General features: G+C 40.4%; 2 protein-coding genes across 4 annotated transcripts; both read left to right on the plus strand.

Annotated features, from left to right (window-relative positions):
- Window positions 1-21: 21 nt before the first annotated feature.
- Window positions 22-7,187, plus strand: snx5 (sorting nexin 5). Its single transcript, XM_020092434.2, has 13 exons — window positions 22-222; window positions 1,430-1,534; window positions 1,654-1,764; window positions 2,029-2,150; window positions 2,275-2,398; window positions 2,766-2,861; window positions 2,965-3,070; window positions 3,176-3,251; window positions 3,366-3,405; window positions 3,506-3,592; window positions 4,067-4,226; window positions 4,330-4,415; window positions 5,904-7,187. The coding sequence occupies exons 1-13, from the start codon at window positions 187-189 to the stop codon at window positions 5,952-5,954; spliced, it is 1,200 nt and encodes a 399-aa protein (XP_019947993.1). The 5' UTR covers window positions 22-186; the 3' UTR covers window positions 5,955-7,187.
- A 4,110-nt stretch (window positions 7,188-11,297) lies between these two features.
- Window positions 11,298-25,956, plus strand: rrbp1a (ribosome binding protein 1a). Of its 3 annotated transcripts, none has more exons than XM_069538348.1 (27): window positions 11,298-11,562; window positions 13,797-14,661; window positions 15,752-15,906; window positions 16,043-16,165; window positions 17,026-17,178; window positions 17,368-17,486; window positions 17,693-17,846; window positions 18,800-18,938; window positions 19,185-19,366; window positions 19,466-19,500; window positions 19,591-19,666; window positions 19,784-19,815; window positions 20,274-20,355; window positions 20,439-20,479; window positions 20,570-20,648; window positions 20,742-20,831; window positions 20,940-21,026; window positions 21,114-21,203; window positions 21,597-21,689; window positions 21,781-21,831; window positions 22,334-22,414; window positions 23,152-23,235; window positions 23,477-23,554; window positions 24,196-24,279; window positions 24,374-24,472; window positions 25,132-25,275; window positions 25,439-25,956. In XM_069538348.1, exons 2-27 carry the CDS (start codon window positions 13,815-13,817, stop codon window positions 25,475-25,477), a joined length of 3,237 nt encoding a protein of 1,078 aa, XP_069394449.1. In that variant the 5' UTR covers window positions 11,298-11,562; window positions 13,797-13,814; the 3' UTR covers window positions 25,478-25,956. The 3 variants fall into 3 exon arrangements, with proteins under 3 accessions (XP_069394449.1, XP_069394450.1, XP_069394452.1); XM_069538349.1 differs by having other exon boundaries at window positions 20,442-20,479; XM_069538351.1 differs by lacking the exon at window positions 23,477-23,554.
- Window positions 25,957-27,405: the final 1,449 nt, after the last annotated feature.

Raw genomic sequence — 27,405 nt, forward strand, 5'->3', positions numbered from 1 at the left:
CGTATATTTGACACCGTCCAATCAAATTCTCTGTAAGGCGGGGTTTATCTTTCATCACCAGGAAGTGGGCGAAGAAAACGGTTTGACAGCTCGTCAGTGAGCGGAGGGAGGGAGGGCTTCCTGCCTGTAGTTTTGTTATTCGGGTGGTTGGCCTGTTTTTGCCATTCCGTCAATTTCAGTCTCACCATGACATCCTCTTTAGACGAAAACAACAAGGAAAAGGTGAGGCAAAAGGCTCCTGGCACGTGAGCTCCATGAAAACTCAGCCCCGCTAGCGTGAAACTTGCTTTGTGGCAACTTAATGCCGCTAACTTTTCCTGCCCACATAACGCTAGCCTGCTGCTAAAGCTAGCTATCGTGCCATCGGTAAAGCTAACGTGATGTTTGTTAAACCCACACGAGAAAAGTCAGTTTGCATGTGGGCTGAGAAAACTCTTGTTCGTTAATGTTCACTAACTTAGTCAACTTGTTAAAACTAGCCTCGCTTTACGCTAATTGCTCATAGCTACACTTGATACAGCTAAAATGACTAGCATTCTGACAAGTGTCAAAATACACTACGATATATCTGTACTCTGACCTACTTTGAATGTAGCTGCTTCTGTCTCTGAGACCTTCTGTCTGACGGGCTCATTACACTGGCAGCTGGATGTATGATCTGATCTCTAACCAGCATGACAGTAAATAGACGAGTCCGTTTATTCTCGATCTCGTAGTATAACAGATCAACAAGGGTGTGGAGCTAACTGTTAAACCAAAGGACTGGATGCTCTGTTTACTGTTGGATCCAAATCGTATCAAGCACCACAGATCTACACCCTAGGATGATTTGCATTGCTATAGTTTTGTAGACTTCTTTGCATGTTTGGTTGTATAGAGGAGCTCTTCGGATTGACTGTGAGTTGTTCAGATTGAGACTGTTCCTGACTTTGAGATGTTTCCTCTTGTATTCTCTAAATTCGAACCCCAGTTTGACCTCATTGCGAAGTTACAGCCAGACTTGATGGGCATTGGACTGGATTTAGGATGGTAGCTTTGGGCTGTCAGCACGGTAGATGTTAACAGCACATTCCTCTGACCTGTTATTGTCAAGCTTGGGAGGACTCCACTCACTGAGGATCTGTATTGTTGCCTTACTGACTAAGACTTTTCTGATACTGTTAAATGTGCGAAACATGAATGCTGAACCATAATTATAATTATTAGTATTATTTAACCAACATTCAAAGTGCAACCATTCCAAGATGTGACAAGTGACTCTGCTATTTTAAAGTCCTACTTTTTATGTGGACCTTTTATGAGACCTGTTGGATATTTCTTGAAAAATAACATTAAAAACAACAAAGATATATTTTTGTATATTATAGGCCTATATGTTTTCCAGTCAGCTAAATTTTTTGGATATCTGTGCTGTATTCTCTTTCCTTAGATGCGCTCTGTTTCTGTGGATCTAAACAACGATGCTTCTCTACTCATTGACATTCCTGATGCACTCTGTGAAAGGGACAAAGTCAAGTTTACTGTCCATACAAAGGTAGAAAACAGTTTGTACTCTAACAAAAACCTTACTCCTAATTTTAAGCATATTCTGTGATAGTATTTTTTAATTCAGTTTTCCTTTAACATATTTCATTAATGTAACTTTGTTCCCAGACCACACTGAGCTCTTTCCAGAAGCCAGACTTCTCTGTCCCCAGGCAGCATGAAGACTTCATCTGGCTACATGACACTCTGGTTGAGACAGAGGACTACGCTGGCCTGATAGTGAGTTGGATGACTTGCGCATGTGATTCACACACACAGACATAGACAGACAACGTAATATCACAATTCTCTTTGAGCTCTATGTACAAAACAAAGAAAGGATAGTTAACATATATGTTTGGTTTGTTGTTATTTATATATCAATTTTAAAAGAATCAAGCAGCTATTTTCCCAAACGTTCATGAGTATGTTACAAATAAGACCATTTATCCTGTTGAAAATAAATGAAATAAAGTAAATTGTTTCCTGCTTTATCTGCCATAGATTCCTCCAGCGCCCCCAAAGCCTGACTTTGAGAGCCCAAGAGAGAAAATGCACAAACTGGGGGAAGGTGAAGCCACTATGACCAAAGAAGAGTACGCTAAAATGAAGCAGGAGCTGGAGGCGTGAGTGTGACTCTCAGTCAAAACATAGATATATTGTATTGTATGTGTCCTTAAGGCAGCGTCATGTCCTTTCCAAAGCTCTTTTATTTGTGTAATCTGTGGTGTTTGTTTTTTTTCTGTTCAGTGAATACCTGGCTGTGTTCAAGAAGACTGTCCAAGTGCACGAAATCTTCCTGCAGCGATTGTCCTCTCACCCCATTTTAAACAAAGACAGAAACTTCCAGATTTTCTTAGAGTATGACCAGGATGTGAGTTCCTCATAATGCTGACTTCCTTTTCCAAATTGTCTGTTGGAAAGAGAGGAAGTAAGAGTGTACTGGACACTTGTGACACATGGCTTACATCCTGCTGTGATCAGCAGTTATGCTTATCTGTGTAGTCTTTGTCAGTAGCAGTGGCGTTTGTTTACAGAACTAGCTTTATATATTTAGGTAGCAGTTTAATGAAAGAGCCCTGGCTACATGTACGTGTGGATTACAATGAACTATTGTTACAAGCAAAAAGGTTATTTCAGATCTTACTTAGTTCCATTACACAACAAATTTCTCTTCAACAAATTAGTCATACTCCTCATAGAGATTTGATATTTTATCTTTCTTAATTCTGTCATTTTAGCTGAGTGTGAGAAGGAAGAATGCCAAGGAAATGTTTGGAGGATTCTTTAAAAACATGGTGAAGTCAGCTGATGAGGTCCTTATCTCAGGAGTGAAGGTGGGGCTTCTGCATGATCTGCTTACAGTGTATACGACGGCCTTACAGATTCAGGGTTGGCACCACTTCCCCACTGACCTTAGTTTGTTTGTCTCCTACACAGGAAGTCGATGACTTTTTTGAGCAGGAGAAGACATTTCTTCTGGACTACTACAGCAAGATAAAAGATTCTACTGCCAAAGCAGAGAAAATGACCCGCGCGCACAAAAGTATTAGATAAATATTAACTGGAACGGGATCTGTGCTGCAATTCATTTATTTCTATTTGGAATTTAGTTTTTTGTAGTTTTGATAGATGATTTCTGTCATTTCAGATATTGCGGATGATTATATTCACATCTCTTCCACTCTGAACAGTCTCTCGGCTGATGATAGTACAGCAAATAAGAAGTGAGTGTCATATCGTTTTCATGTTGAGTTGCGATGTAAATGTCATGCTATATGTATTGACATGTTTATCAAACATGCAATTAAAGTGTTTCACTGTTTCACTTATTTTATCAGACACCTGGAGAAATTGTCAGATCTGTTTGAGAAACTCAGAGTAAGTTGAACCTCATGTCTCAACAAACTGAGAAAAAATATTTGTCGTGATGTATTAGTACACTGTGGTTGCTACTGTGTGACTTTGACTCTGAATGCAGAAAGTGGAGGGAAGAGTTGCATCTGACCAGGAGCTGAAACTGACCGAGCTGCTAAGATACTACATGAGAGACATTCAGGCTGCTAAGGTGAGACGTGTTTATCGTGTGCTTTCATACAAGGTGCACAGATTACAATGGTGTCTAGGCGTGATGCACATCGCGAGCAGGCAACGCCAACATGCAGTAACAAATGCTCTGCTACTTACAACAAGTAAAGTTGAACAGTTGAAAAGAGAGAAAATAATCTGCATTTCAAGCCAGGCATTTTAAATTATATTAGAAATTTTAATTTTTATTGTTATATTCAGCTCAAGGACCAAATTATTATCTATTCTAATTTGGAAAAAGGCATTTAAGGAGCAATATGTAACCCTCGCACATAAAACAGAATTGCTTGTATTATCTGGATTATTATTATTATTATTTTGTAAAAATAAAATCTGTCCTTAGCAAACATGGAATTAGATGTTAATTTACTGGATTTTTTTTTTTGCTCAATTGATTGTTATATATTTTGAATTTGCTTAAAGTGTTATGTTCATCTGTGTGGATGTCTGTTAGGACCTTTTATACAGGCGAGCCCGGGCGTTAGCTGACTACGAGAACTCTAACAAGGCTTTAGATAAAGCTCGACTGAAAAGCAAGGACATTCCCCAGGCAGAGGAGCACCAGCAGCAGTGCCTGCAGAAATTTGACAAGCTTTCAGATTCTGGGAAGAAAGGTTTGTGGATCCATGTCTGATAAATTCAGACTGATTTTTGTACTTGTGTAGAAGATGGTATGCGCTATGTGAGCCTTTAAACTGCTCAATGTCTTCCTCCTAGAGCTCACTGGTTTCAAGGGAAGGCGTGTTGTGGCCTTCAGGAAGAACCTCATAGAGATGGCTGAGCTCGAAATAAAACATGCCAAGGTGAGAAGCATAAAACACCCCTTAAATACATGTCTACTTTGTTATATAGTCTGACTCATGAGAATACTTTCCATCCCTTCCAATGGGAACATGCACTCACCAAGCACTTAATTGGGAACACAGTATTTGCTCTCAAAAACAGCTTCAGTTCTTGTCTGAGACAACTTTTTCTTTTGGACATGGTGCAGAAAACTCTGACCATAAGGGGATGCACTTAGTCAACAATACTCAGAGAGGCTCTGGCTTACAAATAATGATTGATTGGTATTTAATGTTTGCCAAAAATCATTCCTAATGCCATCACACCACCACCAGCAGCCTGACCTGTGGGCATAAGGCAGGTTGGATCATGATGGAATGGATTCCTGATCTTGATGTCAAATTCAGACCCTACCATCTACAGCCTCAGCAGGAATCCAGATTCATCAGACTGGGCTTTGTTTGTGCTGTCTTGGTGAGCCTCTGCCCACTGTAACCTCAGGTTTCACTTCTTGCCTGACAAGAGTGGAACTCGACACATCATCTGCCGTTGTAGCCCACTCATCTGCACGTTATACATTCTAAAATGCTTTTCTTCTCACCTCACTTAAGATTGCTTATCTGAGAAACTAAAGCCTTTGAGTCAGCTTCAACCAGCCTGCCAATTTTCCTCTTATTTTCCTATCTTATCTAAAAGGAGTTTCCCTCTGTAGTGCTGGTGCTTACTGAACGTTTTTTGTTTTGTTTCGAACACAATTCTGAGCAAAACTCAACAAGCAGTTATGGGTGAAAATCTCAGGAGAACAACATTTAAATAATGTGAAAGACACAGCAGCCTGTCTGGCACCAACAATCGCTGAGATCACAGTTTGTTGTGAACACTATCTGAAGCTCCTGACCTGTATCAGCTTGATTTCATGCATTGCACTGCTGCCTATGTTTGGCTGATTGAATAATTACAAGTAGCAAGTGTTCCTAGTACATCTTGGGGAATATATATAGCATTTTAGAACTGTGCTGGTGTTTACATGCTACAGCATCACTTTGTTATCAGAACAATCCATCTGGCATATTCAGGTGTCACAAAATTCAGATAAGGATCTTTAAGGTTTCCATACGTAACATATATTGTTTACACGTGCAAACACAAGATAATAAAAAGCTCATTATAACAACTTTTTTCAAATGAGGAGAGAGAGAAAACTAGATTAAAAGCAGATACAATTCTGGTTCAACGGTCCCCTTATGAAGCCACATTTCAATGCACTAGATCTAGATTTTTATTTGGGGCTGCACCAAATTACACACGCACTCATAAATATCAGCAGCCTAAATATGTCTTAAAGATCCATGAAATGTCCTCAGAGAAATCAATGAAAATGTGGGAAAACGCTCACAATCTTAAAGAAAGTGGAAAAGTATTTCTGGATCTGCTCCCTGACCCGGGTCTGCAACAAAATTGAATGGATACTTTCTTGAAAACTTACCTGTTTACTCTTGTCTCCACAGAACAATGTGACTCTATTGCAGGGATGCATTGACCTGCTCAAGAGCAACTGACACGTTTTCAAGTGGTCCTGTCCATAACATTACCAGTATAACCAGGTGTCCCCGGGGCCCCTGCATGGACATGAATCCAAGACCTTTCTCTGCCCACACCCAGGGGTCTGATGCCACTTTAAAGCCCTGCACGAGATGCTCAAGTGTCTCGTAAGACGAATGTCTCCATGTTTACAGAGTCCCTGTCCTCTGGTCTGTGGTCCATCCTTTTCCATTATTTATGGAAGTCAAACTCAATGTAATGCCTTTAGAGAATGAGGCTGCCACCATTAAGGTCTTCCCTATTTTTGCAGCACTACAAGACATGAATTCTGTTTGTTTTTTTTGGTAATTTCTCAATTTATCCTTTTTACATTATGCACATAGTGTAAATTTTGCCTTTTTCATCACGTTTCTGCCTCCATGAATTTGAATTCTAACCTCCTCCCTCGTGTAAATACCTTTTTGCAAAAAGGCTTAGAGAATGTCTTTTGCATAGCCATAACCTACATTTTACGGCTCATATGCTTAATCTTTTGGGGGCTTTTTGTTTGCTAATGGAACAGTTTGACTGATGCAAAACTAGTGCCTGGAAAAAACTATCCTCATTCTCTGCATTCCTGGCCTCTGAGATTAGAGTGTATTCAAACCACCCCGTTAGAAGACAAGACTGATCATCAAGTATTCAAAAATAGCTGCACTTCACCTCAGGAATGGACTGTTGGTTTCGTCCCCATTTGTAAGAAGTGGCGTCAGATCCCACAGTTATCAAAGACACACATGGATGAATCATAGAGACCGGTAGAAGAATAAGTCAAACAATAGGCTATTTAAGCATTAGCATTTTCATCCCAGCACATTTGCACAGGGCACCCACAATACCCCTGTACCACATGTATAATGTCCTCAGCTGCTTCTTTACCCTGGCCAACTATTAATTATTGTTCCTTTTCTTTATTTTTCCCCAAATCGTTAATTACAGGCTCTCATGTATTGGACCTGATATATTTTACCAGATCTTCAAAGCAGTTGGTTTATTTCAAACTGAAAAAGATGCACTAAAAAAAAAAATAAGATACTTTACAAACGTGACCAGGCTCAGTGGAGAGTTAAAATACATTATAGTTTTATATGAAAATGAATGTATTTCTAATGGGTTCCATCTGTGCGAAGACCTTTACATGATGCTTTTCCTACAGAACAGCATTTTATAAATTTGTAATAATTGCATTAAATAAATCTTGTTTTTCCCAAGTTTGATCTCTTGCCGTTCTGTTTTGTTACGTGGGATAACCTTTTTTTCTTAATTTATACTCTTATGACAAACAAGTTTGTATTTGAGCGACCCATCATACCACTAGGTGGCAGAATCCATCTTTCCACTAACTATATTCAGTTTCCACCAGGCTTCAGTGTGTGGGCCCATGAATTTAAACACAGCTGTACACATGTTTGTGTTAAATCCATTGACCACAGTACATCCTGGGATGGGACATTGAGCAGCATTAGGTAAGCTTTTAGGAAATGCCAGAGCGCTCATGGGAATCAGCACCGCACAACCGAAATGCACATTTCATGTCTTACTCTGACCAGCGCTAACCAACACGACCCAAACAAATGATCTGCTGTAAAACATTACAGTGCATGCAAAATTCATCCGACACTTTCTGCTCATGGTAGCATTATACTCACTCATTCTTATCTATAATATGTATACAAAGACCATATACCAACAGTTATACAATTCCACACATACAATAGAGAAAGGAACCTGAATGAGACATGGAGAGAGAAAGTTGAATTGTATTTGTCCATGATGGATCTGTCACTAGTCGCGCAGACAGTGTTCAGATTGGTTGATTCATTGATTTAAGGCTGTGGTAGATTTCTGTGAAGATTGTCAGTCCACAGGTCGTAGTTCTCCAAATAGAGCTGAATCGAGGGACTTGATTGCAGATACTAAAGATGTTTCACCTTGAATCCAAGAGGTGTCCTCAGTAATTCTGCAGCTGAACACTTATGAAGAGGAATGTATAGTGAAAGACTCAGAGTTTAGCCTGAAGCTTCAGTTTGAGAGTGGCATGATTTTCAGGGAATTTACTAATAGAGTACGTGCTTGACTGTCCGAAACACTAATCCGATCAGTATCTGTGTGAAACATAAATGTCCGTCACAAATTCATTCTTTTGTGCAGCTGATGTTACAGTGATAAAGAGGTCCTTTAAAGTTTTTGCTCTAATCTCAGAAACTTCTGAGGCAATGATATTCTGTGTGTAATTTGTCTGCAGCAACAAATCTGCTGGCTTCAAAGAATCACTTTGCTGAATTTATGAATATTCTTATCTCCTCATCTCCTCTAAGGCACACTCAGATATTACAGGCTTTAAATGCATTTGTGAGGTTTATTTCACATTTGGGAACTTTTAAAGGCGTTATCACTGATTGGTCATAAACCCTTGCCTTTATGATAATATCATGTCAAAATCCTCCATCAAACACTCATCAGTCATCGTACTTTCCTCTTCTGCTGTGTCATGTCATGAAATAAAAGGTGTTTTTTTGAGTATGAGACCACTTTGGTCATGGACAGGCGAACTGCAAAGAGTCTTATTTCTGCTGACTGACCCTGAACACCTGCGTAATGTCCCACAGCTCTATCACTGTTCAGCTGAAACATCATGATAAGTGCAGTCAGTACCATAAAGCATGAAGGCTGTCTCAAACAGAAACTGTGTCCTCTGCAGGGACTCGATATTGAAAAGTGCACCTGCACTTTGGCGAAACTGAACTGTCACCTCTTCCTTAGTGAAACAGAGCAGGAGGCTATTTTCTGGTGCTCATTATATGAGGTTTGCACTGCCATTTTTCCTCCCCTTGTTATCTTTTGCTTCCACCTTCTGAGTTGAAAGAGCAACATGCCGGTTTTAGAGGTCAGGGTATTATGTTGAAACTTGATGGATACTTATATTTACTTATACTTATGTCACTACAGTGACTGCTGGAGTGGTTTTTGTGTGAGAATTTTGCTTCTGCATTTGAAAACGATGAATTGGGAGCCCGGCCAAATTAGATAATGTTTTATATTGCTAAATATGTATCCTAATGCTAGTTTTGAAAGTAAAGAGGCTGAAAATGTATATGCATAAACATACTGCATAACACAGTCACCAAGGCCATGGGCTAATACAGCATATACCTCCAGCGCCTGATTAGAGGCTGACAGTTTCTTACAACATTGTTTTTCTTTGGTGTGAAATGTTGCAGATTGCAGGTTCAAATTTAAGAGCCAATAAATGTCACGTACATTCTTTGTACATAGCAATCAAGCTCACTCAAATGGGCTCATATATTTACTCAACATAATACTGAGGGATTCACTAATTTTTTCTGGAATATCCTTGATTTTCACAGCGTCATTGCCAAATATTGTCAAATATGACATTCTGCTGTTCTCAAAAGGTTTTGTAAGTTGCTTTAGCCAAACCTTTTCCAGGTCATTGTGACTTGTCCTGCTTAGTTGTTTTCTCTGGTGCACACAATGCAAATACAAAATGTCATCTCAAATTCTGAGTCATACACAGACCATCAAGAGTATTATATCTCATCCCACAACAGAATTACTTCAAATTGAATCACCATTACTTTACAGTGTTTTATCCTGTGTCATGTCAGTAAAAGGCAAATTATCATCTTGATTGCCACACTGTACAAATATTAGCAAAAGAGTGAGCAGCAGCTGAGCACAGTCAGTGTGAGAAAACAGAGGGTAAATGTCACATGTCAGTGCAGGTACGAGAGAAGTCAAAATCACCCACTGTGGTTTATGTGCAAAAGGTGAAAACACTCCAGCCATTTTAGCAGAATGTGGTTTGGTCTGTCAGTCACTTGGTAGAGCAGTGCACATTGGAAAGCACACTCTGCTAATCGTCCTGTCGATGAGGCATAGTTGTATGTATTAGAAAGACATGTTGAAAAATACATTTTTATTGTTTAAGCTGATGGAAATAAGGAGTTATAAGTATTTAAAACTATTATTGTGTGTTTTTGTATACAGGAACATCTGTGACAATAGCAACAAGGCTTGAGGAAAGCTTGTGCAAAGAATGTCTATAACTATACAGATGACTTAGCTCAGACGATAAGTGCGTCTGAGCTCCACATTTCCCAGAAAGAACTGACAGGTACTCATTGTGCTACTTAATTGCATTAATAGAATTTCATTATTATTCCCCTGTGATACTTTGTTGGGCGTTAAGATAAAGGAAGGTGTGGTTAACAAGCTTTACAAGAAGTACTGTCAGGGCTTCACACGTCACTGACAATGCTAACAATCATATCCTGCAGCTTGACGTTTCAGGTGTGGCATATGATGACAAGTTCTGGAAGAGCTGTTGACTTGCTTGGAACGCCATTATTTGAGTGTGCAATGATGCTAATTATCTATAAAATGAAAGTATATTAGCAAATACTGAATGCAATTATTGCTTTGAACAAATTACTTGGGTAAAAACAGATAACTTTGGCATCAACAGTACAGTATATTAAGGCATCATGTATAACCAATTTAAAAAAAGACACCCTAACCTTGTCCAAACCCAAAGAGCTCTATTTTACCTTTTTGTCAAACCAGATTTAATATTTCCATTTATAGAATAGTGCAAACCATTACAATGATAGCGTGAGCTTTGCATATTTCTCCCAGTTTATTATTTTCTCCTCCATGCATTTGTTCAATGTGTTTATATTGTAACTGTGATTGCCAATAGCTACATTAAATATATTCTTGTCATTTAATTATAATTGCTATTTGGATCACAATTTAATATGCATACAGACAGAAAGACTTTTGTGAATTTCCAGTCACTATTTTTTTGAATATCCATTCCTTTTCAATGTATTTGTTTAATGTGTTTAAATTAAATATACTGTGTACAAGCCTATTGCCTTTATAATGCACACACATTTATCATAAGTACTATAATTATTTAATCTTAACATATTTTTTAAATGTATTTATTTTGGCATTGTGGAAACTAGCAACACACTATATGTGAAGTTATCATTGGGTACATAGAACCTGTTTGAGACAGAAAGTTTTAAACCATGTGATTTGAACGACTTCATGGTGTCTGCAAACTAAACCTCCGGTGTCACCATGAAGAACAGTGCGGTGGAAGAAGGATCGGTGGGCCCACTGAACAGACTCTCTGCAGAGCTGCACTCCAGTAGCCGTGCTCCGCTACTTCTGTGAGACAAACCACCTTTGTTTGAAAACTCAACACTCAAGAGAGGGTTGCTTTTTTTTTTCGTCGACGTAGACGACTACAGCTCCCGGCGTGCTCACTTCCGGCTCCAGCGCGCTGCAGCCAATCAGAGGCTCCGTCGGTCGCTGGTCGCTATGTGGGGCACGGGGCCAGCACGTCTAGCCAGCTCGAAGTGCCACGACTTCACAGCGGAGCAGGGATTCTCCAGCGGAGCGAGAGGGAGACCAGTGCAAGAAAGACAAGGCAACTGAGCCCCACAGCTGGACCAGCAGCTCCACACACAAGTCACTTCGCCCTCAACACGCAGCTTTCTGCCCCCCCCTCTCTCTCTCTCCTTCCCGTTGAGCAGCTCCATCACCAGCGAGGTAAGTGAGGCAATCCTGGATTTTTCCTTCTTTATTCATTGAGCCACCGTTAGCTAGCCCCGGGAAGCTAACTCCTGCTAACTACCAGTGGATGGAAAAAACTGCGGAATAAAGTTCTGTTGAAATGATTCCACAGCGTTTTGGCGCTAGCTGTTTACTCTCCGGGTTTATTGTAAGCGTTTGTAGTTCATCTTTTGTTACGTAACCCGACACTTTAAACCGTAGTGTGCAGGACGTTAGCCAAGTTCATTGATTCACAGTGTTAGCTTCAAATGCTAGATCACTAAAAAACATTTCCATAGAAGTGATGGCAGATTTTCCACACTGTGTGTTAGTGCACGTCTGAAAGGATTCAGATGTGAGGTGTCCTCTGTGTCTCAGTAAGAGTCGAGGCCTATTCCAGCTGTGGTCTCGGTTCTACACATTTCATGTTGGCTTAATTTTAAACTAACTGTCATGGAAGTTGTTGGAAGTCATTTCTTCTGTATTAAAGTTTGGAATAAAAAGTGTGTGGTTTTGTACGAATATTTCTTATTCTGAGCACCAAGCATAATGAAACACATGTATCCTCCGTAAAGGAAAATCCAATACAGCATGCATTCATGAAATCTACCTCAGTGAGTAAAGTTGATATTTCCATAGTATTTGAACTTTGTTTTATGTCCAATGCATCTGTAGCTGTTCATTGTACACGAATCAAAAGCCAGATTTTTGTATTTTATTTTATCTATGATTTATTAGTTGCTCAATATGAAGTTCCATCTTATAATCATGCCTCTTATGAACCTTGAGATCCATTTTCATCTGCAGAAAGTCACCCTATAATGTAGTTTTTCTCGAAATCATCTTTTTAAGTTCAGTGTGAGTGGAGCTATACTGACATGTGACATCATAGATTAGGAGGCAGTACTCTCTGTACGTGGCTTTTAGACCCTGCTGTGAACAAGGACTCTGGACTCATGTTTCGATTACACTTAAAGCAGCTCAGCAGTTCTCTGCTATAACGCGTCACAATGCTGGCTTTTTGCTAAGCCCCACATTGCTTTTTTTGCATTTGTACATGTCCCTCACTCAAAATAAAAACAGGATATGACTGGGAAAAAAAGTTTTTAGTTGCCCTGAGCTGTCTTCTTCTCTCAGTCAACTTTCCTCTCCTGCAGGCTAGACATTCTGGTTTGTGCCTGGAGCCTTTAAGAACTTTAAAATGATAGTTAAAAGACCCTTTGTGTTAAGTTTTTTTGCAGGGCAGGAAATTAACATTAACCACCACCCAGTGGTTGGTAACTTTATGTACTTTTAGACCAAAAGTACATGATGTTACCATTTTTTTTTTGCCTCCATGGTTTGGTTTTTTTTCTCTGCCATATGTTCATTTCAGTGTTTAACTCTTCAACTCCATTATAGCTCTGATACTTTTTGCATCTTTATCAAATGTGACGACATAATTTCAAGTCATTTTTCTGCATTGATTGCTTTGGCAATTTGCCCACCCAGGCTCTATGAAAAAATGGGTCATTCTGCTGATTAGTAAAATAACGTTTTCATACCAAACCATTGTATTTTATTTTATTTTGCATGAGGATATAATAATAAAGTGTTGCCCAACAACCCCACAATTGTGCAAATAACATCAGTCATTCTGTTTAGTAAAGCACTGATGAACAAATACTGAGAATTGTATGTTTAAAGTTGTAAAACATTTTTTATGACACGTCTCCTAAATGAGCGTGAACATTATGTGTTTCGGGGAATGCTTCTTTTAGCTGGGGGCTGTTATATATGAGTGTTTACTTTGGCTCAGTAGGTTTTAGTTCTTGTGTTGCACCAGAGAGCTCAGTGTTGGACTTTAAAATGAAGCTGTGTAAGAGATTGAACATTGAGTGATTTTCAGCTGCATTAGCTCATTTTTTTTTCATTGATAAGAGGCCATATGACAACGGGCTTTGCACTGTTTGCTGATAAGATGTTCTGCATTATGTAGCCCGCCTAAAGGCAAAAGTTAATGGGGGTAACAGAGACACCCTGAGGCGGCTGAGGGTAAAGTCTAGCTGTGCAGAATTTATCACAATTCTCTCTCACCAGCTGCTCTTAATACAGCAGCTGTCAGTTTTCATTTTGCTGAGGCACAAAGGAATATTGAATAACTAATATGAATTCCTTCCTCAAGTTGTTTGCATTTTTGTTCACTTTTTATTTTGCAACCATGTTAACAAGAATACTGCTCTGTTTTTTAGGTTTACTGAAATTGAACAATGGATATCTACGACCCCCAGACCCTTGGGATCATGGTGTTTGGTGGATTCATGGTGATCTCGGCTGTCGGGATTGCCCTTGTCTCCACCTTTTCCATGAAGGAGACCTCTTATGAGGAGGCCCTTGCTAAACAACGTAGAGAGTTAGGTAAGATACAGTCTGTTCGCTCTGACAAAAAGAAGAAGGACAAAGTGTCTGAGAAGAAGAGCCGTGGAAAGAAGAAAGAAGACAAGCCCAATGGAAAGATCCCAGAGCACGAAAAGGCTGAAGAGGCTACTGATGCTGAAGAAGTTATTGAGCCTGTGGTTGCCCCAGTTGTAGCTGCTGCTCCTGAACCCGTCCCAGAGCCTGTCCCTGCTGTCGAGGTTAAGCCAGCGGCCGCCGCAGCACCAGCAGACCCTGAGCCAACACCTGCCACTGAACCAATTCCAGCTGCCGAGCCTTCACCTGCACCCTCTCCCAAAGAGAAAAAGAAGAAGAAGGTCGCCAAGGTTGAGCCTGCCTCAACCCAAGTAGCTGCCCCTGCCCCAGTGTCTGCCCCGGCACCAGTCAAGTCCTCTGCAGCCCCTCCATCAACCCAGGCCCCTGTGTCTGCCCCAACCAAGGCTGCCCCTGCAGCTAAGACTGCATCTGCCCCAGCCAAATCCGCCCCGGCACCAGTAAAGGCTGCAGCAGCCCCAGCCAAGTCTTCACCAGCTCTATCCAAGACTGCCCCAGTGCTGGAGGCTGTTACCAAAGAGGTCCCAGTGATGGCAGTGCCCCCTGTGGGATCACAGCAGGCTCCTGCTGTTGAAGCAAAAGCACAGGAGCCCAAGAAGAAGTCCTCTAAGAAAAAGAGTGAGCCTGGTAAGCTGATGTTGTAGAGATGACACTTAGAATTTTGCAGACAAATCAATAACTATATGTCATTACATAACTTGCCATTTCCATCATTGCCAATATGCCGAAATCTCAGCTCTACATTATTTCTAAGTGCTTGATAACTTTCTCTTGTGAAATGTATAGTATCAGTATTCTTACTCTCATTTATGGGGTTTTTAAGACCAATAATTTCAAAGCATTTAAAAAATATATAAAAGATGCCTGTTGTGTGGCGTTTTCTAATTCTGCTGCCAGATATTCTTCCCTGTTGTACCTCATTGTTTGTTTTTTGATGCACAGGACTGCTATTACTTGTCACATTCCGCTGGGACCCTCTGCAAACTACAGTTACCCACAATCACTTCTCTGCACAAGGCTTAGATTAGTCTACAAAGTCCCTGTAGTCTATAAATATGTTGCCAAGCAAGAACCATCATTGTTAAAATTAGCCGTCTCCCTCGAATTGATGGAAATGGTTGTCAAGGCAGGAACTACATTAGCCATAACACTGTTGATAGTAGTCAGACTTGAATGGGGGCATGTCTGCATAGTTGAGTTACTTACACATACACACACACACGCTCACACACACACACACGCTCACACACACACACACACACACGCTCACACACTCAATCTAAGGCAGTAATACCCTGTCAGTACTGATGAACCTCTAGTCCTGTACCCGTGGAAAGTTGTGCCAATGGCAGTAGTGGGTAATGTCTGGCACTCAGTTCTAAAGGGCATAGAGCAAGCCAGCTTGTCCAAACATCGCTGCCCTGTTTTGTTTGCTGACAAAGGCTCTTAGTGCCCTGACAATGGGTAAGAAGGGGAGGGGGGTTGGAGATCTCACTTGCCTGAGGCTTGGCTCTGCCTGGTGCCACAGTGCCCGCTCATTTTGCCATAGGAAGCTGCACGGGTCCCAGATCCAAAGGACAAGTCACAACCTTGTTCTTTTCCTAATGCCATGTGGGTATTTAGAATTAACTGTGACTGCCTAATCCCCTTCAAAACTGCCTGTCTCTTTAATTTCAAACAATAAATAAACTGTAAATATTTGTTTTTGTTGGTTTAGTGGCAGCGGTGGATTCTACTGATGCTCCGCTGTACCTGCCCTACAAAGCTCTGGTGTCCACTATCAGTAGCATGGTGTTCAGTGAGGGCGAGGCACATAGGCTCATCGAGATCCTGTCCGAAAAAGTTGGCATCATTCAGGACACCTGGCATATGGTATGAGAAACTGCTCTGATGAGGAAAATTATACCCACAAGACCTAGTTAGGGTACAAAGGCACGAATAGTTCACTGAGTTATTTTCTTTCTCTCTCTCTCTCTCTCTCTCTTTATCTGTACATCCATATTTTCAGGCAACTCAGAAAGGAGACCCAGTGGCCGTGTTGAAGAAACAACTGGAGGAGCGGGAGAAACAGCTGGCAGCAGAACAAGAGGATGCTTCTGCAGCAAAGAACCGTCTTAGAGAACTCACCAAGGTTAGACTTTGAAGTGTCACAGATGGTGCCAAACTCCTGCCACAATACACATCTGGTCTATGGCCAGCATGAGATTCCACTACTGTCAGATGGATGAAAATCTCCTCAGTTCTTAGATCCTTTCTGCCAGTGAGTCAAAGTGTAGTTTGACCAAAAGGTGGCAGCAGAGAAAAAGACATGATGTTGCCCAAGTTTAAAAGGGCTTAGTCTGAGTTGAGCATGAAAGCGTACAGACATTTGTTCTGTTATCTTTTTTCCTGATGGTGTCACTAAGATCAACATGATTATCATAGAGAACACTTAAGCTCTCTCAATTTTACTGTATCTCACTCATTACATAAGATGTTACATATAACATGTCATATATATGTCAGCCTATAGGTGGCAGTAGAGGAGAGGTCATGATTTATCACAGGAGAAGCATGATTTTGCTCAGAAATGTCATAGCATTGTTTACATTACATTTAGTTTAATTTAATTTAGCTTACAATAAAAACATTCAACACTTGTCCTGTCTATTTTAAGATATTGTATATAAATGAATGCTAAGGTTGGTGTTTGATTGTTTGATGTAAGGACAGGTGGTTATTATATAATAAAGAAAAAGGACATTTAACCCTTTCATTATTTAGCATGTGGCTTTTTCCCCGAATTGTGAAGAGTGAGAACATTTGTGTCGTCATGGTGGACATAAAGCAGAAGCAACATCGTCCTCATAAAACTTTAGATTCCTCTGGCAAGGGATGATACATTCCTGTCCTATAAATCCAATAGTTGTAGAGACATGCCACTTTGTTAATAACTGGCTCTGTGGCCACCGGTATATTACAGTGAGTCTGAATCTGCTGTCTCATTATCAGGACCTGTCTGCTGAGAAGTCCAAGGTTGCCAGCGTTGAGACGAGGCTGAGCTCTCAGCTGAGTAAGAGGGAGCAGGAAATGATAGCACTCCAAGCTCGCATGCAGGCCAGTTACCAGGACCATGTAGCCCAGACTCAGATGCTCAATGCAAAGGTTAGTCCTATTATATTTTCCCTAATGTACAATTCAGATAAATGCATTTCAGTTTTCTTTTTTCTGTTGCCCTCTTGATAATCTGACTTAATTAAGAGTTTTACTCTTTTGAAATTCATTTTTCTTCAGATATATTAAAGCAGCAATATTTCCAGTTGTTTAAAAAAACTTTAAAAAAAACTTTTCCAGGTTCTTAGCCTGCAGGACCAGCTGGACAAAGGCCCCAATGCCCAACTTGCCCGTCTACAGCAGGAGAACTCCATTCTCCGCGATGCCCTCAACCAAGCCACTAGTCAAGCAGAGAGCAAGTGAGTCTCTCCCTGTCACAATAACTGACCAACAGTGGTGAATGACATGCATGAAGCTCTTTAAATTCATATTAGTAATACTTGGAAATTTAGTACAGTGTGTACAGATTCTGAGTCATGTTTGGAGTATTTGGCCTGTATGCTTGTCAGTTATGGGTTCTCTCTTGACTCTTTCTCTCTTTGTCCCCCTTTTTTGTCTGCTGCAGACAAAATGCAGAGCTGGCCAAGCTGCGTCAGGAATGTGCAAAGTTAACCAAGGATCTCGGAGAGAAGACGGAAAGTCTGGTTGCTGATGAGCACATCAGGAAAGGGCTGGAGGCCAAGGTCTCCGCTGCTGAAAAGCAACTCTCCCTGCAGCAGGTTGGCCTGGCCTGTGGGAATACCACATCATCTTCATTATAAATTACTTTGGACGTGATCAAGTTTCCACAACTTAATCTAGTTTTTCTAATGCTGTTTCCTCATTGAGTGGCCATTTAGTTGTAGTCTCCACAAAGTGCCAGCATAGGTTTTTCCCACCTATCCCCCAGCCCTCTAATGTTATGGTAAATGCGATTGCCTTGTAATCACAGAGCTCTAGGGCTGGGCTGGAATGCAGCCATACAATAATGGGGCTGCAGAAAAAATGCTTCACAGCACCAGCTGGAATGCGTGCGTGTCCGGGCATCTCTCCTCACCGGCTGTAACGGGCCGTAAAAGCACAAGAACAATGTAATGCTATCTACAACTTGTCTTTCTGATGACTTGAAGACGTGCAGTGCACTGCACCCCTGTCTTACATTATCTGTTCATTTAGTGTTCTCACATTTACACAGTCTTATAGGAATGACTGCAGTTGGTCACAAGTTATGTGGCGTAAGTCAGTCAGCACTTCCTGACAGTCAAGTCCTCATTTGGTTTAATCATTTACCAACATCTCTTCTGACAGGTTATGGTCTTTAAACACATTATGCAAACCCTCAGGCCTTCAGTCTGTGATCAATCCTCATCAACTATTTGTGGCTTTGAATTTGTTGCGGAACTTCATGCAGACTTATCATCTCAAAACCTTCAAAGCACTTTATACAAAACACTTCCTTAAGAAACAAACACTTCCAAATGAAAAATCCATCCATCCAAAGTTACACAGCCTCAACTTTTTTTGGTGGCCCCATTGTTAGAAAATCTGTGAATATACTATTATTATTGTCTTTAAGTGTGTGGAGATAGGACTTCATGTACTCATACTGCCCTGTGAAGTAATGCTTTATAGAGGGTGATTCAGTGAGTCTTTGCTGCCCTCTGCTGACTTATATTGTTCAATTTCTTTTCAGGCTGGCCATGCAGAGAGCGAGCAGGCGTTACAGAGGAGGTTGGAGGAAGTGTGCGAAGAGCTCAGAACAACACAAAGTAAAAATGGCAGCCTGCAGGCCACTTTGGACAAGGCTCAGCAGGAAAGCAACACAATCTCAGGTCTGTCTTTCACAGGGATTATTACTGTTGTGGATCTTAAACAGTTGTGGACAGGGGTCATTCTTGTTCTAAAACACTGTTATAAAACTTAAACCAATTAAAATGGATGGTGCCTCAGTTGGGTATCTCGACAGTTAAATGACAGTTGGAAATACAACACCCAGAACAAATAATACATCATAGAGATTAAGGTTTTTTTTTTCCTGCTGCATCATAAAAATTGAGTGACGTGTGTTCTCCCTGTAGATTTCCAAGAGCGTACAGAGAGATTGGAGGTTGACATCAGGGAGCGCTCTGCTCAGGTAGAAGCCCTCACTGCTCAGCTGGAGGAGACACAGGCAGAGAAAAGCCAGCTCGTACAGCAGGTGGCCTCCATCAACTCACTGCTGGAAGCCAGTCAGAACAAAAAGGAGGACGAGGACAATCAGGTAGAACATACTGTGTCAGTTTGACTTTTTTTTAAATGGTCAGTCAGGCTGACCCCACATAGTCATTTCTAAGACCTTTCGTCATTTATGATGCTGCAGGTGAATGCTGCAGAACTGGAACAGCTTAAGCTCAGGTAAGGGTTTGATCCTCCTCCTTTTATGAAAGTTGACATAAGATCCAGAGCTGTTCCGTTGACTTTAGATTCTGTGCCCCCCCTCTGCAGCCTTCAGGAGAAAGACGACCAGCTGAGTGTACTTCACGAGGAACTGAAGCAATTGCAGACAAAGGAGGAAGCTGGCGTAAGTGTTACAGATATCTTTTGATAAAATCTCTTTATTATTTTGGGAGATTTTTTTATTCATACAAAGATGTGGAAATTGTTGATGCTTATCACAAACAATCTTATCTTCTTACAGGAGAACACTAAAGCTGACCTTGAACAAAGAAGGTAGGTTACTGTTATATCTCTCTAGCTATTGCTACCTTTCTCTATATCGTCTTTATATCTTTCTATCCCTGTGTATTTCTGTATTTTCATCTTTTTCTCTTAACATCTCTATATCGTAATCACTCCATCAATATCTCTCCATCTCTCTCTATCTCTATCCATCTCCATCAATCGCTCGATCACCATCTCTTAATCTCTGCATCGATCTTTCTCTACATCTTTATCTAACTTCATGTCTCTCTACATCTCTGCCCACCTATATCACTCATTTTCTTTCTATTTATGTCTCCATATCTATCTATTGCTATATCTCTCTATCACTATACCGCACCATCTCTCTCTTTATCAGTATCTTTTTCTCCATCTCTCTCCCACCATCTCTCTACCCCTCTGTCTTTCTATCTCTTATCTTAATCCACATCTATTTATTGCTGTATATAATTTGAATGTGATTTCAGTGAGGATGCCAGTCTCATTACGTCGCTACAGGAGGAACTTAGAAGCCTTAAAGAAGAAATGGAGCAAATGAAGAACTCAGCAGTAAGTGTACCTCTGGTTATGTTGCATGATTCTTCTTGTTGCAGAACAATGAATAACTCATTTGCTTCTTGTCTCTGTTTCAGCAGTCAGATGGCTCTGCAGAACTCACTCAGCTACAGAACAGGTAAATGACTGTGAGCACATGTAAAGATCATCACACAGTTGTTGGGTCTGTTGTCAAACAATTTTCCCTCTGTTTTGGTTCTTCCATTAGTCTGAGTGAGAAGGATGTTCTCGTCACCTCACTAGAAGAGCAACTGAGAGAAGTGAGAGAACAGATGACCACTGATGCAGTAAGTGTCTACGCACTCGTGGCTTATCAATCAAAGACTGCTTTGCTCTAAATTAACTTGATGTTTATTGATTGTCATTCGTTGTTTGAGCAGGACATCGTGGCACAACTGACTGCTCTTCAAAGCGAAACCAAAGAAAGTCTCCAGACACTCTTCCCACAGATACCCGTAGAGACAGAGCAGGTAAGAAAAGGGTTGTGTTTCTGAATAATATTATGTTGTGATTCATTTATTCATTATTCTGCTGAAAATAACTCAAATTATATATTTCTATCTGCTTTTCTCTTTTAGTCCAACTGGTTACAAGAATTTACACAGAAAGCTCAAGAGGCTCTCACCCAGCAGAGCCAGAAGGTAGATTCAAGCACAGAGTTGCCAGTAAGTTGTTTTTTTATTTTTGTACATTGACTGGTTTGAATTGACCTGGCAAAAGTTCTGAATTTTTTTTTTCTCTCTTTTTTTCAGGCATTACTTGGGAAACTGAAGGAGGCTGAAGAGAGCCACAGCTCCCTGCAGGCTGAGTGTGAACAGTACAGGACAGTCCTGGCTGAAACAGTACGTGACTGAGATCATGATGTTAATGATATAAAACAAATCTGTTTCTTAGATGGGTGTTAGAGTAGAGCTGCTTTCAGACATGCACTTAATTGCTGTATGTGAGAGCGCAAACTTCTGAAGACTAGAAACCGGAAGACACTCTCCGTCAGCATAGAAACGAGTGTTTCGGTTGTGTAATTGCAGTAGGACTCATACACACCTACGCACAACTATGAATGTCCGTGACATTTTCCTGTTCATGTGACGCAAACTATCTCCTACTGCGTTCTTTAATTGTGAAAGGCAATCCAAAGTTAATGTCTGAAAACAGCTTGTGTGTTTTGTATGTGAGTTGTGTGAAAATAGAGAAAATGCATGCAGCTCATTTAATCCTGGTGCCATCTACTTTAGGAAGGAATGCTGAAACATCTGCAGAAGAGCGTAGAAGAGGAAGAGCTGGTATGGAAGTCCAAGATGGCTGACTCAGAGGAACAGCTGAGGGTGGTGAGCTATATCTCCTTGAACTCACTCGTTACCACTTCTACTTAAATTATTATTTTTAAACTTAATAAATGTCCCTGTCGCATGCTACCAGGCCTTGGAGAAAGTCAACAAGCTGGAGGCTGAAGATCAAAGTGTAGATCAGGTGGGACTTTTTTTCCACACCCACACACGGTTAAAGGGATAGTTCACCGAAAATTTACTCATATCTACTCACCACCACACAGATGGAGGGGTTGGTGAAGTGTTTGAGTCCACAAAACACTTCTGGAGTCTCAGGGGTAAACAGCGTTGCAGCCGAACCAAATACATTGAAGTCAATTGCGACTGCTTCTTCAGACGCAATAATCCAACAGAAAAAAACACAACATGCCTCCATACTGCTCCTGTAGTGTCATCCAAGTGTTCACAACCCCCGACACCAGACTAGCAGTATGGAGGCATGTTGTGGGTTTTCTGTTGTTCTGAGGTTGTCTGGGCTAAAACTCTGTTTACCCCTGAAACTCATAACACTTCACCCACCCCTCCATCAGCATAGTGGTGTGTAGATAATGGGTGCATTTTTATTTTTCAGTGAACAATCCCTTTAAATAGCCTCTTGAGGTAAAAGTCTCTTAATGTGTTTTTTTGTATTTTTTTTTGTGCAGTTGAAGGAGCAGATGATGCTTCTGGAAGCTCAGCTGGAGAAGCAGTCAGACAACCAGGCAACCTCAGAAGAGATGGAGCAGGTACATGAGAAAATTAAATCTCCAGATAACACTGGAACTGGCGTTGCTGATATTAACATTTTTGTTGTATTTTTATGTGGAACTTCACCAGTTAGGGAGGTCAACTTAAGGAGGTTAATTTTAGACCTAAGTAAGTACAAACTATGGATAAAGAAATCTGTTCTTCAGCAAAACAGATGGAGGATCTGAAAGGAACTTTTCATATTTGCACAATAAAATTTTAGCATTACAAACACGAGTATCATTTATTTGTGTGTTGGACTTAATGACACTGTTTATACCTGTTAATGTTGGATATGTGGGTAGTTTGAGGCATTAATTATAATAATATACTTTATTTGTATAGCACTTTTCTTAACAAAGTTACAAAGTGTGTCACAAAATGATAAAACTTCAATATAATGAAATAACATAAATTCAAATTCACACAGATAAAAGCTTTTTTATGAACATTTTAAGAAGGGACTTAAAAGCGGCAACAGTTGCAAAAGCATCATTATTGTTGCTGATTGTCATTCTGAACTCCCAGAAGGCCAGACTCACAGGGAGTTTGTAAATCCTTGATATACATGATGGCATAAAAATTCTGATTCGGGCAAGATTTTGTGTTTAATAAATATTAGAAATGTGTGGTTTTCTTTCTATGAAGGTGTTTTAAGGTTTCAGCCTCATGTGGTGCATGTAGAACAGTATCTGTCTAACATCTGTTCATTCCTCTGCTGTTCTGTTGTGTTTAGCTGAAGCTGCAGCTGTCGGAGTGTCAGAGCCAGCTGGATTTGGCCCAGAAGGAATCCCAGGCACAGAAGGAGGAGCTTGCACAGGTGACTTTTACTGACTTAAGCTGCTTTCCAATCTTGTGGATAATATTTACTTAATTATACACCAGTGTAACTGAAGTCAGATGGAGACATTCTTTCCTGAGATGTCACATGCCAAGGAATTTGTAAAATCCAGTGCTTTTATGCATAACCAGCTCAGTAAGTTGTCAGTGACATGTAACACAAAGGGGTTTCATGGAGGGAGGTTATGTAACCAGTGATGAGCACCGGCTTCCTGTTTCAGGTCAGAGAGCAACTGGGCGAGGTCACGATGAGGGCTCAGAGCGAACAGAATGGCCCAGCTGAGGCTCAACCCAGTCAGGTCAGGGTGCAAACGTCACAGGGCACCCTTAACTTCCTGTCAGAGAGTACTGGACAGTGACTCGGACACTTCTGTTTGTTTTTTAATCGTTTCTTAAATCAGCTTGGTTCAATTTGGTAGAAAGTCAAAGGCACATTTTATTGACTTGCCACCCCACTCTATGTTAGACAGGTTTTGGGTGATCTGTTTCATATAGACACCACGTATTCAAGCCCATGTCCTAAATCAAGGATGTGGTCACAATACACCAATACTAAGTAACTGATGATAAAGCTGTATTTCCAGTCCGTCCAGTTCTCCTAAGACACAGCAACTGTTTGTGCTAACCATTATTTGTATTGGACTGAGTGGATATAACTCTAACACTGCTCTCTCTCACCTTTGCCGGCATGCACATCTCTCCTCCTTTAGTTTTTTCAATATGTTTTCGGTAGGATTCCTAACAGCAACAAAAATTTAACATTTGTCTTGAGCCTTACCTGAAATAGTGTGAGAGGAAACTAACTTGGCACAAAGGTAGTGCAGCTTCTTTGTGTGAGTGCATTGTTGCTGCTTTGGAGTAAGAATGCTTGTGTACACACACACGTATGTGATAATCGTTTGTCAGTGTGTATGTTTATTGGGTGTTTGTCTACCATCAGGTGCAGAGTGAGTTGAGTCAGACAACTGAGAAGCTGCTTGGGGGGGAAGCTCAGAGGCAGCAGCTCTCAGAGGAGTTTGAGCAGGTAGGTTTGGTTTTTTTTTTTAACTCTTGTCAGACCAGAACGTTTTTATTACACACTCATTGGATAATATCCCTTTGTGTTGTCACACTTCCAGGCCCAGAAAACGATCACAGAATTTCAGGCTCAGCTGGATCTTCTGAAAGTTTCTGCAGAGTCACCACAAACTGAGTCAGAGGATGTTGCTCAGCTCAAGGTGTGTTGACATAAAACAATGAATCATTTTTTTTACATATTGGAAGTCTCTAAAGCATACACCCTCACTTGTTTAATGGAGAGTTGGAGACCTAAGTTCAATATTCAATAAAATAAATAATTTATTTAACATAGACAAAACAATCCACGCAGCATGTTAATATTATTATTGCCCCATCTTTTTTTTTACAATAGCAGATTTATTTAATGCAGTTTTTAATCTTTGACCATTATATTGCATGGTGACAGTCGACTCTGCTAAGGGACATCAGAGCAGTAGCCAGATGAAGCATATTAAAAGTATTTTGCTAAGGTAGCTAAGTCGGAACTAGTTGATCCATGACCATTACTTTTCTGTGTTTCAAACAGTCGTATATCAGCTGCTTAAATAGAAAAAAAGTGTGTGTTTGATGTTCTGCGAGCAGACGCCTCAGCTGCAGGTATGGGTGGAGATAGGGTCGGCTAATTTGCATAATTACAGACCTGTGAATACCAAATGAGCCTGAGGTCTGAGAGTGTCAGTCATTTTAAGGCCATTGAGAGATTTTTTACAGAGTTTTATCAATGCAGGAGAGGAACTTGAGTATTAAAGATGTTGGGTCTCCATATATTTAGTGTCAATTTTTGCTGTGAAGTAACTTTCTACTGCTGTCCCCACAGGAGCGCCTAGAGAAGGAGAAGAAGCTGTCCAAAGACCTCGGCCAGGCGGCCACCAAGCTGCAGCAGCTTCTGAAAGCCACACAGGAGCAGCTGACCAAAGAGAGAGACACAGTGAAAACACTACAGGAGCACCTGGAGGGCAAGGTGACACAACTTATACCTGTTTTATAACAAAATTAGCAGGTATATGCAGGCCAGTAGAGGACTTTGGGCTTTACACTGGCAAGACTGCAACTACATATTTCTTGCTGAAATGATTTTAGTGTGCTTGTTTATTGACTCTGATCATTTTCTTTTCACTTTGAAGGGTGATTATGTGGAACTGAAGGAAGGAACGTCCGTCTGATAGAAGTATACTGCGGACACTACACAAAACTGCCAAATATGCCTTATGATTACCGTAGTTATGCATTCCGAAACCATTTCTTTCTTTTACTGTAGTTAATTGCATTTGTTGCAACTGTAGGAAATAATGTTTGATATAATATGAACTTTTCAAAGTAAGATTGGAGGAGGGAGTCCTGCTGCAGTCTTTCCTGAAACACACATTCCATCAACAATTCTGGCTATGTCAGAAGTTATTTATCCCCCTGCCTTATATTCCAAACATTTCCCCATAGTTCAGTGTTAAAAGGGAAACCGATTGTACGTCAAACGTACATCAACCTGTGCAATTACTTTGTATGTCTTTTCTATGTGGTTGAATGATGGGAACATTTTATGGTTCAGTAATGCAGTACCTTTTAGGGCCTGCTGTCCTCTGTAGCTGGCAGCCAATAACACATCAAATTTGTATGAATGAATAAACTACAGTGTCACCTGTCATTCCTTTCCTGTGTCTTTGTTGTAATTAATCCACAATGAGGCGTGACACAAATACCCGCTGCAAGATATAATTTGACATAGTTTGAGATCTGGTATGATCAGTAAATCTGAAAGTTCGTGCACCTCATGCTTGAAAGTTATGGGAAGGGTTGGTGAGTTGTATCTGTATCTAAAATTTGTTAAAATCCTCGTCACATCCTGATGTTCATCAACAAATAAAGTCAGTGTCTGTCCCTCACAGTACTGTAATGCACAGGCCACAATGGGTACGTTAAGTTTTTGGTGCTGTCGAAAAGACCATAACACTACTCGGGGAACAGCCAAGCCAGTTTCCACAGTCATCACTGTCCATTTACTAAAGCAAACAGGGCTGTTGAACATGTTTTTTAACGTATTTTAAATGATTTACACCTGTATCATTGGAAAATAATCTTCAGTGTTGTATTTAATTGCAGCATTGTCCGTTCACTGCTTCCTCACTGGAACACGTCACGTGCATGTGTGCTTCCGCGTAGGCATAAATATTTTGGTGGCGCTACTCTGTGTGTGGCAGGCTGCAGCCTTGTTTTCATTTTTAAATTCAAATGTCAGACTGTATATTCTTAAGAATTTAAAGTTCAATGCTCTTTTGTAATTGTTATTATTGCCATGCTGTGATGTCATTATTTCAGTGATATGAAATGGTTTAAAAATGATGACAAACATTTCTCGGACAACATGACAGGTCTACCTTAATATTTCTAATAATGCACCAAGTTAGAGGTTTCCTTGCACAGTTTACAGATTTAGTTCTCTGAGAATTAATTTAATATCCGAGCAAAATTGTTATTGAACAATGAAATATTCTCAACTGAATCGATATTGAATCAAATCGAGACCTTGTTAATCGGAGTCAAATCAATTTGGGAAATCAGTGGTGATACCCAGCCCTCGTTGGACGGTGTAAGTCAGAGAGACGCTGTTCCCTGTGTCCATTCTGCATGCAGAGCATTTGTACACTAATCATGTGGGACAGGGAAAGCATATTAGTATTCGTATTATAAAAGCTTGTTTTTGTTAAAATTTATATTGTTTCTTGTGGTGTTGTGTTAAATAGGTATCATTGCTGGTAGTTGTTTTATTTTTACTAGATAAATAGCTAGCAAGCACATCCACCTACAGTATTTAGCATTTGACATTTTGCTGTTAACTTTAACGTACCTGGTTAGATAGTGATACACTTAAAGTTGTCATACGCATTTAGGGGTTTACTGTCATATGCACAACAATTGCATTTAGCAGTTGCTGGCAATGAAATGCTTGAGTCCCAGGCTTCCATTTAGCCATGCTCAGAAATTACACAGGAACAAATAAAAATAGAATATAAAAAGAAATAGAATATATAAAATTAAAAAAATTAGTGCAAATATTATAAGGGTGCAGAGAGACGACTTATGGCAGATGGGAGGA

This window comes from Paralichthys olivaceus, chromosome 14, assembly GCF_024713975.1.
Source record: "Paralichthys olivaceus isolate ysfri-2021 chromosome 14, ASM2471397v2, whole genome shotgun sequence".
NCBI classification, from domain to species: Eukaryota; Metazoa; Chordata; class Actinopteri; order Pleuronectiformes; family Paralichthyidae; genus Paralichthys; species Paralichthys olivaceus.

Excerpts from the sequence above, each read along its gene's own strand:
- snx5 (XM_020092434.2), top strand. The coding sequence starts at position 187 with ATGACATCCTCTTTAGACGAAAACAACAAGGAAAAG. Across the intron at positions 223-1,429 it reads ACGAAAACAACAAGGAAAAG|ATGCGCTCTGTTTCTGTGGA; the intron begins GTGAGGCAAAAG and ends CTCTTTCCTTAG. Across the intron at positions 2,399-2,765 it reads TCTTAGAGTATGACCAGGAT|CTGAGTGTGAGAAGGAAGAA; the intron begins GTGAGTTCCTCA and ends CTGTCATTTTAG.
- rrbp1a (XM_069538348.1), top strand. The coding sequence starts at position 13,815 with ATGGATATCTACGACCCCCAGACCCTTGGGATCATGGTGTTTGGTGGA. Across the intron at positions 14,662-15,751 it reads TAAGAAAAAGAGTGAGCCTG|TGGCAGCGGTGGATTCTACT; the intron begins GTAAGCTGATGT and ends TTGTTGGTTTAG. Across the intron at positions 20,649-20,741 it reads AACAGATGACCACTGATGCA|GACATCGTGGCACAACTGAC; the intron begins GTAAGTGTCTAC and ends TTGTTTGAGCAG.